The sequence below is a fragment of the Manihot esculenta genome, chromosome 2, assembly GCF_001659605.2.
Source record: "Manihot esculenta cultivar AM560-2 chromosome 2, M.esculenta_v8, whole genome shotgun sequence".
Lineage (NCBI taxonomy): Eukaryota > Viridiplantae > Streptophyta > Magnoliopsida > Malpighiales > Euphorbiaceae > Manihot > Manihot esculenta.
In genome coordinates, this window is record NC_035162.2 from 14,233,119 (window position 1) to 14,244,474 (window position 11,356).

An 11,356-nucleotide genomic window follows, 5' to 3' on the forward strand; every position below is an offset into this window, starting at 1 on the left:
CAAGGTTTGGAGAGCTTGGAGACTTTAAGAGTTTGGGTTCTCCACATCTCAAGCTTTGGGTCGCACCAACCCTCGATCTTCAAGAGGTAAGTGTGGATCTATGTTTTTCTTTACGTTTCATGAAGTTTTAAGATGGTTTTGATGGGTAGATATGCATGTTAGGGTTTATGTGGGTTTTATGCCCAATGTATGATAATGTATGTTCATGTGATGTTTGTGTTGGGGTTTAAGTTAGTTTTCAAGCCCCTTGAGCATATGGGAGAGAGTATGCATGATTGGGAGAGAGTATGTGAGGTTTGGGTTGTTTTGATGGTTTTGGCCTATGTGGGTCATAAACTATCTATGTATGCTTTAGATGTTGTTTTTGGGAGTTTAAGCTTGTTTGAGCTCCCTTGTGCATGGTTGAGGATGTATGCATGTGTTTGAGAAGTCGGATGCTTGTTTTGGGGTGTATGGAAGGTTTGGGAGGCTTGAAATGCACAAAGGCTGAGTTCTGGATGAACTCAGGTTCGGCCGCCGAAGGTGGTTTCGGCCGCCGAACCTGCCTGAGGATGCATGGTTTGGCCGCCTAACCTTGCCCCCGAAAGTTGAGTTTTGGCTTGAAAGCAGACTTTCGGCCGCCGAAGGTAATGTTCGGCCGCCGAAAGTGCCTGACTTTCGTCTCTGGAGAGAAGGTTCGGCCGCCGAAGGTGCCCCCGAACCTGCCTGTCTTTCGGATCTGTCTGGGACTTTCGGCCGCCGAAGGTGCCGCCGAAAGTGCCTGACTTTCGGGTCTGTCTGGACTTTCGGCCGCCGAAGGTGCCGCCGAAAGTGCCCTGTCCAGACTTTTCTTGCATGTTTTCATGTAATGTTTTCAGGATGTTGTAGGGGGTTTTTGGGTAGTCTTTTATGAGTTGTTTAGAGTATGTTTGGCACCTCACTGGAGTCCACCTGTGTAGGATCGGACCCGAGGAACCGAGGTGTTTAGTAGTGTCAGCCGTTGCAGAGTCGGCCCTGAGCTAGTCACAGGTGAGTGGAACACAACTCTCTTATTTTAAAGTAAATAAATCAAATGTTAAGCATGTTCATGCATCATAAAATGCCATGATATGTAGTAGGTTGTATTGCATTAGTATTCACGAATATGATGCATTGCATATTATGTTGTTGATGTGGATGGATATTGGATGATCCTTAGCCCTCAGTATGAGATGAGATAATATGATATGATATGCCATGGTATGATATGAGATAGAAAGACCAGGTCGCCCCTGGTACTATGTTTATGTAAGCGAACGCTAGGTGAGGCCTAATCGCCCCTGGTGTAGTCGGACATGTTATGATATGAATTATGCAAGCGAACACTAGGTGAGGCCTAATCGCCCCTGGTGTAGTTGGACATGTTATGATATGCAGAGGGCTAGTGGTGACAAATTCATCCTTTATGTGATTAAATGTGATGTGTTGCATTTCATGAAAGCATGTAAAGTAAAAGTTATGTTATTTAATGTTATTAATAAAATGAATAATAATATACCTAAAAAGTGTGGAATTAAAGTAAATGTTAATAATAAAATGAATAATAATATACCTAAAAAGTGTGGAATTAAAGCAAATATTTTTAGTTTCTGCTCACTGGGCTTTTTAGCTCACCCCTCTCCCCTATCCCCAGGTTTGCAGGGTCAGAGATAGTCAGGAGATCAGCTGGATACGTCCATGGTCATGCTTATGTAATAGAATAGTTGTGGACATGATGTAATCTAAGTTTATGCATTGATGTAAAAAGAGTTGTATTGTAATATGACCTTATGTTATGTTCAGAGTTATAGTATTGTGCTTGGCCCGAGTTGGATAATCCCCTTGTACATGAGTTTTATTTTATGTTGTTTCTTGTGATGGACCGAGTTTGACATAGGGTATGCTGACCTTAGAGGTTCTATGAGATTCAGTCATAGTGCATACACAGGTCAAACGGGTTAAAGAAAAAGTTTACAGTTTTATGTTTTAAAGTTTATGCTTATGTTGGATCATGTTTGGGATTATACCAGCTGTACAGGATGCATAGTAGGCTTGCTACGGGTCCCGGCGGCCTTATGCCGATCTGGATCCTAGCGCCGGTAGCGGTCCGGATTTCCGGGTCGTTACAGAATGGTATCAGAGCCCTAGGTTCACATGGTCGGACCTATAGTGCGTCGGGCTCATAAAGGTTATAGTAGGGCAAGCACAATAGGAAGATCATGTCCACTAGGATAGGATATGGAGTCCTGTCTTGTATGATGATGTGAAATGCCATGACGATGAGCATGTGCATTAATGCTATGATATGTATGTTATGTATGTGATGCAGGTTCATGTGTTTCCACATGAACCATAAGATGCTAATGTTTATGTGCTATGTTATGCTTTCAGAAGTCAAGATGAGAGGAACTCGTCGATCTGCGAGATTGACTGGAGCTCCGCCAGAGAATGAGGGCATGGATGCCCATTCCCCTGCTCTGCAGAGAGCAAGATCTTGTAGGACGATCAGGGAAAGTACATCAAGGGACCCTAGAAGGTCTTTTGATGCAGGTCGGAGGAGATCAGTTCATGAAAGTATGTCAGCGGATGTGATGGAAACAGAGGAGGATAACCAGAGAAGAGATAGTAGTTTGGGCATGAGTATGTCAGTAGAGGATATGGGAGAGTCCCAAGGAGGCACTCAGGCCTCGGGTTTTATTCCACCACAGTATCCACCCTACCCGCAAGGGGCAGGGTATCCGATGGGAGGTACGTCGGATTTCTTCAGCTATAACCCATATCCCACCTTTATGCCCTATCCTCCCTTTCACCCACCGTACCCACAGTACCCCATGTTTCCATCCTCACCCTTTTTCTCAGGTCCAGCTAACCCTAACCCAGGGAATGCTGCACCTCCTCCTCCACCAGCAGAACCAATAGTCCCTGATGTCCGGATACCCAAACCTGGTTCATCAGTTGGGGGTAAAGTAAAGATGACAGATTACCTCAAGTTGGATGCCCCCAAGTTCGAAGCAGGCGATGACCCTTTTGAGTACCTCAGAACGGTAAAGATGATAACAGATGAGCTAGGAGTAAGTGACAGTAGAGCAATTCAGATGGCAGGGTTCACATTGAAATGCAAGAAGGCAAGGGAATGGTTCAAAAACTATGTGGACCCAAAGTTGGAGAGCTTATCCTGGGAGCAGTTTGCCAATGAGTTTGCAGGATGGGCTTTTCCGGATAGTTCCAGAGAACTGAAGATGCTTGAGTTTGAGCAGCTAAGGCAGACGGAAGAGATGAGCGTAGAGGAGTTTACGGACAGGTTCCTGGAGCTGTTGCCGTTTGCAGAACAAGGTCTTGACACAGACCTGAAGAAGTCTAGGAGATATGTTATGAAGCTTCACTCCAGGTATTCCTCGTTGGTTCAATCAGCAGAAAGGGAGAGCTTCCATGCTATAGTGGATATGGCGCGGAGAATGGAGGCTAGTGCCATTGTCCAAGAGACAGTTAAACAGTGCGTGGCACAGTCTTCGGGTTCCAAAATCCCGGGGACAAGTGATGTTGATCTCTCCCCTCTAAGCGAGGCTGTCACAAAGAGTAAGAAGGGAGGCAGAGGCCTCAGAAGATCGAAGAAGAGCAAGTTCTGGGATCAGATAAAGTCTAGTATGAGTTTAGGTGATGGTTCGAGCTCTGGTTCAGGTAACTCCAGATGTACACGGTGCGGTAGGCAGCACAAGGGAGTCTGTTTGATTGGGACAACAGCATGCTTCAGGTGCGGACAGGAGGGACACATGGCACGTGAGTGTCCCACCGCGACCTTGGTGGCACGGTCCCAGCAGACAGTTTCGGGCAGTGTAGCTCCCCCAGTAGCTCCATCCATGTTTCAGGACAGTGGTAGAGGCGGAGACAGGGGGACAGCCCCTTCTTCAGCAGGTTCCCGTGGGGAAGGTCCATCAGCTCCAGCGCGGATCTTCGCCATGACTCAGCAGGAGGCTAACACATCGAACCCGATGGGATCAGGTAATCTCACTCTGGTATGTTCTGGTGTGTCTGTTTCATGAACCCTGATGTTTCTCTTTTCTTTGTTTGTTTGTGAGCCCTTGTGAGGATGGGTTGATAGCTTATGGGTTAGAGTATCCCCTTGGGGTCAGTACACCCAAGTGTGATCCATCTGTGGCAGAGTCAGTCTGCCGGTATAGTCAGAGTATGTGTTGTGAGTAGATGCCTTCCAGCTGACCTAGCGGTTCTAGATTTGACTGTTTGACGTCATTCTAGGGTTGGATTGGTCCTTCTACTAGTGGTACTACCTAGTCTGCAGAGACAAGGTAGTCAGGTTCAGAGGTCAGGATGGATCAGAGGTAGTCCTTAGAGGGGACAGAATAGGGATACCTAGAGGTTCAGTATCAACCCTATAGGCTCTTAGGTTGTTCAGGAAAAGTTGTCAGGGGTTCTAGCTCTTGAGAAAGAGTATAGCAGTCAAGTCAGGGAGCCCGCCTCAGTGCCCGTTGTTAGAGAGTTTAGATGTTTCCCCAGACGAGTTCCCAGGACTACCACCTGTCAGGGAGGTAGATTTTTAAATAGAAGTAATGCATGAAATTGGAACAATCTCTATCCCTCCCCACAGGATGGTATCAACAGAGTTAAAGGAGTTATAAGGATCAGTTGTAAGAGATGGTAGACAAGGGTTCCCATCTGACTGAGCACTTCGCCTTGGGGTGTTCCAGCGTTGTTATGAGGATGAAGGATGGATTCCTAGGACTTTGTGTCGACTACTAGTCGTTGAACAAAGTCGCTACCCAGAACAAGTATTTGTTACCTTGGATCGACGATCTATTTTAAGCCAGCTAGCAGGAGCTGGTTGCCTTTCCAAGATAGATCTGAAGTCTAGGTACCATCAGTTAAGATCAAGGAAGAAGGTGTACAGAGAGCAGTGTTTAGAACCAGATATGGGCACCATGAGTTTCTAGGAGTGTCGTACGGGTCAATGAACGCCCCTACGGCATTCATGGATCTCATAAGCAGAGTTTTAGTCGGTTTCTGGATCACTCCATTATTGTCTTCATTGACGGTATCTCGGCGAGTTCCAGAAATGCAGAAAAGTATGCCCATCATCTGAAATCAGGATTGCAGACCCTGAGAGAACATGGCTTGGATGCCTAGTTCTCCAATGTGAGTTCTGGTCGAGGAGCATGTCCCTCTTGGGTCATGTGTGACGGAGAAGGGAAAATGAAGTAGACCTGAGAAAGTTGAAGTTGTAGCCGACTAGCCCAGGCCCATGGTAATGACAAAGATTAAGAACTTTTGGGTTAGGCAGGTTACCTAATGGAGGTTCATCTAGAACTTTTCTAGAGTTGCCGCTCCTATGGCCAGATGGATCAAGAAGAACCAGAAGGTGTGTGGTCTACTCAGAGTGATGAGGGCTTTGAAAAGCCAAAGGAAATGTTGATGTCAGCACCAGTGGTAGCTCTGTCCGCCAGTGATGGAGATTTCACAGTGTTCTGTGATGCGTCCCGTGTGGGACTAGGTTGTGTGTTATGTAAAGTGGATGTAAAGTGGTAGAAAGATTGCTTATGCTTCTAGGTAGCTGAAGAAGCATGAGTTGAATCATCTTACACACAATCCAGAGATGGCAATGGTAATACTTGCACTCAAGATGTGGAGGCGATACCTGTATAAAGTATGTGGACAGATCCTTATAGATCGAAAGAGCTTGCAATACATCTTGAGTCAAGAGGGGAAAATCGGAGACAGAGAAAAGGAGTAAGAGCTGTATAGTCAGAGGATGTGAAGAATCAGAACTGCTGTGAGTCAGCAGGAGAGTTATGAAGTTGTCCGCAAGAGGCATGTAGAGTTTCAGAAGGGAAGAAGAGTTTTGTCAGAGTGCGCAACGGAAGCGTGTTGAGGTTCTCGAGGAAATCGAGGTTTGCTGGAGGTGTCTCCTAAAGAGAGGGTGATTCGCTATGGGCGAAAAGGTAAATTAGCTCTCAGATACATTGGACTCTTTGGAATCCTGCAAAGGATTTGGGAATGCATCCCACGAGTTAGATTTACCTACTTCAATGGAAGAGATCCATTCGTTTTTCCATGTTTCCACGATATATGAGTTCGTGTCGGATCCGAGTGAGGTTCTGGAAAGAACCAGAGGTGGAGATCAGAAAGGATCTCACCTATGTTGAGCAGTTAGTACGGACCGCAGACACACAAGTTAGAAAGTGTGGAAACAGGGAAATCCCGATGGTGAAAGTCCCTTAGAATCACCTTAAGATGAAAAGTTCACCGGGGAGACCGAGAGTTTATACTCCAGCAATGACCGTGTCTCTCTTTTAGAAGAGAGGTTTTTAGGTTTTGCTTGCTTGTTGCTTGCTTGTTGATGTATGCTTGATACATGTTTGATGTTTGAACATTCGAGGACGAATGTTCTTAAAGGGGGGAAGAATGTAATACCCGGCTAGATTCCGGCATCGGAATCCCTACCTTCCGGCGGAATCTCCGTTGGAATATGGAATGTTGATGATGCCAGAGTCTTCTAGAGGGGTAAAATGTGTTTTCTAAAATGATTTTTACTGATTTCATGGTTTTAAATGAAAAAGATTTGAGTTTTGAAAAGAAAAGACTAAGGAGGTTTTTGCCAGGTTCGGCCGCCGAAAGTGAAGTTCGGCCGCCGAACATGAGTTGGTTTCGGGAGCGCCTTTGGCCTCCGAAAGTCTTGATTGAACAAACCAGGTTCGGCCGCCGAACCTCAAGTTCGGCCGCCGAACATGGGGGTGTTTTGCATGCACGTTAGGCCGCCGAAGGAGGTTTGGCTGGCCACCTATAAAAGCCCCTCAGACCGGAAATGGGCGAGATTTCTCCCCATTCTCGAGTTCAAGTGTGTTCATGTCCTCCTCTAGTCGTTTTCTTGCTCTTTCTTCAAATCCTTCACGTTTTATAAGTTATATGGTTGTTTTGAAGAGTTTTAAAGCTTGGATCAAGGTTTGGAGAGCTTGGAGACTTTAAGAGTTTGGGTTCTCCACATCTCAAGCTTTGGGTCGCACCAACCCTCGATCTTCAAGAGGTAAGTGTGGATCTATGTTTTTCTTTACGTTTCATGAAGTTTTAAGATGGTTTTGATGGGTAGATATGCATGTTAGGGTTTATGTGGGTTTTATGCCCAATGTATGATAATGTATGTTCATGTGATGTTTGTGTTGGGGTTTAAGTTAGTTTTCAAGCCCCTTGAGCATATGGGAGAGAGTATGCATGATTGGGAGAGAGTATGTGAGGTTTGGGTTGTTTTGATGGTTTTGGCCTATGTGGGTCATAAACTATCTATGTATGCTTTAGATGTTGTTTTTGGGAGTTTAAGCTTGTTTGAGCTCCCTTGTGCATGGTTGAGGATGTATGCATGTGTTTGAGAAGTCGGATGCTTGTTTTGGGGTGTATGGAAGGTTTGGGAGGCTTGAAATGCACAAAGGCTGAGTTCTGGATGAACTCAGGTTCGGCCGCCGAAGGTGGTTTCGGCCGCCGAACCTGCCTGAGGATGCATGGTTTGGCCGCCTAACCTTGCCCCCGAAAGTTGAGTTTTGGCTTGAAAGCAGACTTTCGGCCGCCGAAGGTAATGTTCGGCCGCCGAAAGTGCCTGACTTTCGTCTCTGGAGAGAAGGTTCGGCCGCCGAAGGTGCCCCCGAACCTGCCTGTCTTTCGGATCTGTCTGGGACTTTCGGCCGCCGAAGGTGCCGCCGAAAGTGCCTGACTTTCGGGTCTGTCTGGACTTTCGGCCGCCGAAGGTGCCGCCGAAAGTGCCCTGTCCAGACTTTTCTTGCATGTTTTCATGTAATGTTTTCAGGATGTTGTAGGGGGTTTTTGGGTAGTCTTTTATGAGTTGTTTAGAGTATGTTTGGCACCTCACTGGAGTCCACCTGTGTAGGATCGGACCCGAGGAACCGAGGTGTTTAGTAGTGTCAGCCGTTGCAGAGTCGGCCCTGAGCTAGTCACAGGTGAGTGGAACACAACTCTCTTATTTTAAAGTAAATAAATCAAATGTTAAGCATGTTCATGCATCATAAAATGCCATGATATGTAGTAGGTTGTATTGCATTAGTATTCACGAATATGATGCATTGCATATTATGTTGTTGATGTGGATGGATATTGGATGATCCTTAGCCCTCAGTATGAGATGAGATAATATGATATGATATGCCATGGTATGATATGAGATAGAAAGACCAGGTCGCCCCTGGTACTATGTTTATGTAAGCGAACGCTAGGTGAGGCCTAATCGCCCCTGGTGTAGTCGGACATGTTATGATATGAATTATGCAAGCGAACACTAGGTGAGGCCTAATCGCCCCTGGTGTAGTTGGACATGTTATGATATGCAGAGGGCTAGTGGTGACAAATTCATCCTTTATGTGATTAAATGTGATGTGTTGCATTTCATGAAAGCATGTAAAGTAAAAGTTATGTTATTTAATGTTATTAATAAAATGAATAATAATATACCTAAAAAGTGTGGAATTAAAGTAAATGTTAATAATAAAATGAATAATAATATACCTAAAAAGTGTGGAATTAAAGCAAATATTTTTAGTTTCTGCTCACTGGGCTTTTTAGCTCACCCCTCTCCCCTATCCCCAGGTTTGCAGGGTCAGAGATAGTCAGGAGATCAGCTGGATACGTCCATGGTCATGCTTATGTAATAGAATAGTTGTGGACATGATGTAATCTAAGTTTATGCATTGATGTAAAAAGAGTTGTATTGTAATATGACCTTATGTTATGTTCAGAGTTATAGTATTGTGCTTGGCCCGAGTTGGATAATCCCCTTGTACATGAGTTTTATTTTATGTTGTTTCTTGTGATGGACCGAGTTTGACATAGGGTATGCTGACCTTAGAGGTTCTATGAGATTCAGTCATAGTGCATACACAGGTCAAACGGGTTAAAGAAAAAGTTTACAGTTTTATGTTTTAAAGTTTATGCTTATGTTGGATCATGTTTGGGATTATACCAGCTGTACAGGATGCATAGTAGGCTTGCTACGGGTCCCGGCGGCCTTATGCCGATCTGGATCCTAGCGCCGGTAGCGGTCCGGATTTCCGGGTCGTTACAAAGGGTATGATGGTTAAGGAGTTGGGAAATAATTGCTATCTTTTTCAGTTCTTTCACGAGTTGGATGTTGAAAAAGTGATCGACGGAGGCCCCTGGAACTACCAGCAAATCCCAATCATTTTGCATGAACTACAACCCAATGAAAACCCTAGGCGAGTGGAACTGACAAAATTGTTAGTTTGGGTGCAGATTCATAATGTCCCGAGTGGATATCAATCTGAACAGGTGGTCAAGGATGTTGGAAATTTTCTAGGAGAATATGTTGCATCTGATCCTAGGAATTACATGCGCATATGGCGAGATTTTATGCGCGTTCGAGTTTTCTTGGATGTACGTGTTCCTATCAAAAGGGATATCATTATACAGAGACCAAACTGTCCTGATGTTTGTTTCAATTTCGAATACGAAAGGTTAAACACTTTTTGCTATTTTTGTGGTATAATCGGACATGGCGATAGAAACTGTAAGTTATTGTATGATATGCCGAAGATACCAAAGGAACGCTATCCTTATGGGCCATGGTTGAAAGCAGATTCGAAGAAAGTGAAACACTCTGGTGCTAAATGGTTGCGTTCTGAGAGAGATATATTACAGAGTAGCCGATCCCAAGCTACACCGGTGGATACCGCCGGATATTTTTTTCAACCAGGTCAAACGTCTGCCGGGCAGGGCAATTCAGATAAGGATAACCATATCCCTATCCCAAGTAATCAGGGAATCTTTTCCACAAATAATGCTAATCAAATGGGTAAGGAGGGCGATAATGGCGGGATTGCTGCTCATTTGAATATACAAACGGGTTCGATTTTACTTACGGATCCAAAACGGCGTAGGACTGATGACGTGGAGGATTTGGATACACAGTCTATGGAGGATGACGTCATACCCGAAACAAATGATTTGGGCTCAAAAAACTCTCAACAGGTGGGTTCCGCGTTTGGAATCCACCCAGCAATATGACGACTTTGAGTTGGAATTGTCGAGGGCTTGGGAACCAAGAGACAATTAGGGAGCTTCATGAGTTAGTTACATCTAAGAGACCCAATTTTATCTTTTTAATTGAAACAAAAATTAAAAAAGAACGTGTGTTTAAAATAAGGAAGGAGTTGGGGTTTGCTGGGGGTTTTGCAGTTGACCCGATTGGTATTGGAGGAGGTATTGCTCTTTTTTGGAAGATAGAAAATAGTGCACAGTTGCTGAGCTTTTCCAATCATCACATTGATGTTGAGGTTAAGCTAGATGGTTGTACGGGTTGGCGCTTGACAGGTTTTTATGGGTATTCCAAAACTTATCAACGAAGGCTAGGATGGAATTTACTTCGAACTCTGGAAAACAAGTCAACACTACCATGGTGTGTAATTGGCGATTTCAACGACATTTGTTTTCAATCTGAGAAGCAAAGTTCTACAGCTCATCCAACGTGGTTATTAACTGGTTTTCGACAAACTTTAACAGATTGTCAGCTGTATGACTTGGGTTTTGAAGGGGTAAAATTTACCTGGAATAATGGTCGGACAGATCTGACGAGGGAAAGACTTGATAGAGCTGTGGCTAGTAATTCATGGAAAAGCAAATTTCCTATGGCGAAACTGCATGTTTTACAGACAAGTGAGTCGGATCATTTGCCTTTATTTCTTTTTTTGGGCATTACAATTCAGAAATATGTAGCAAGGAGGTTTCGGTATGAAAATGCCTGGTCGTTGGAGATGGATTGTAAGAAGGTTGTTGAAGACGGATGGAGAGTAGAGCAGCATGCAGATATCGAGCATCGCATTTTTAACTGTACACAAACCATTCAACAGTGGGCGAAACATCACCAACAGGAATTTCGAACTCAGTTGAATGATGCAAAACGTCGGATGGACTGGCTTCAACGTCAATCAGCTCTAAATTCTTCAGAATTAAAAAAAGCACAGGAACGGTATAGTAATCTGTTGTTACAGAAGGAAATGTACTGGAAACAGAGATCTAAACAGTATTGGCTTGCTCACGGGGATGCTAATACGAAATATTTTCATGCTACCGCTTCCAATCGAAGACGAAAGAATATGTTCCAGAAGCTGAAAAATGACGATGGTAATTGGGTAGAATGGGAGTCGGGTCTGCCTAATCTGATTCTTGATTTTTACACGAAGCTGTTCACTTCTGAGGGTGGTGACACAGAACCAGTATTAAGATATGTACAGAAGCGGGTTACGGTGAGGCAGAATGAGAAACTGATGACTGATTTTTCTGCAGAGGAGGTCAGAGAAGCAATTTTTTCTATGCATCCGGATAAGGCACCAGG

General features: G+C 44.5%; 1 protein-coding gene across 1 annotated transcript; it reads left to right on the forward strand.

The window, feature by feature from the left end:
- The first annotated feature begins 9,078 nt into the window (after positions 1-9,078).
- LOC122723058 lies at positions 9,079-10,029 on the forward strand. Its single transcript, XM_043953799.1, has one exon. It carries the CDS (start codon positions 9,079-9,081, stop codon positions 10,027-10,029), a length of 951 nt encoding a protein of 316 aa, XP_043809734.1.
- The last annotated feature ends 1,327 nt before the right edge of the window (positions 10,030-11,356 follow it).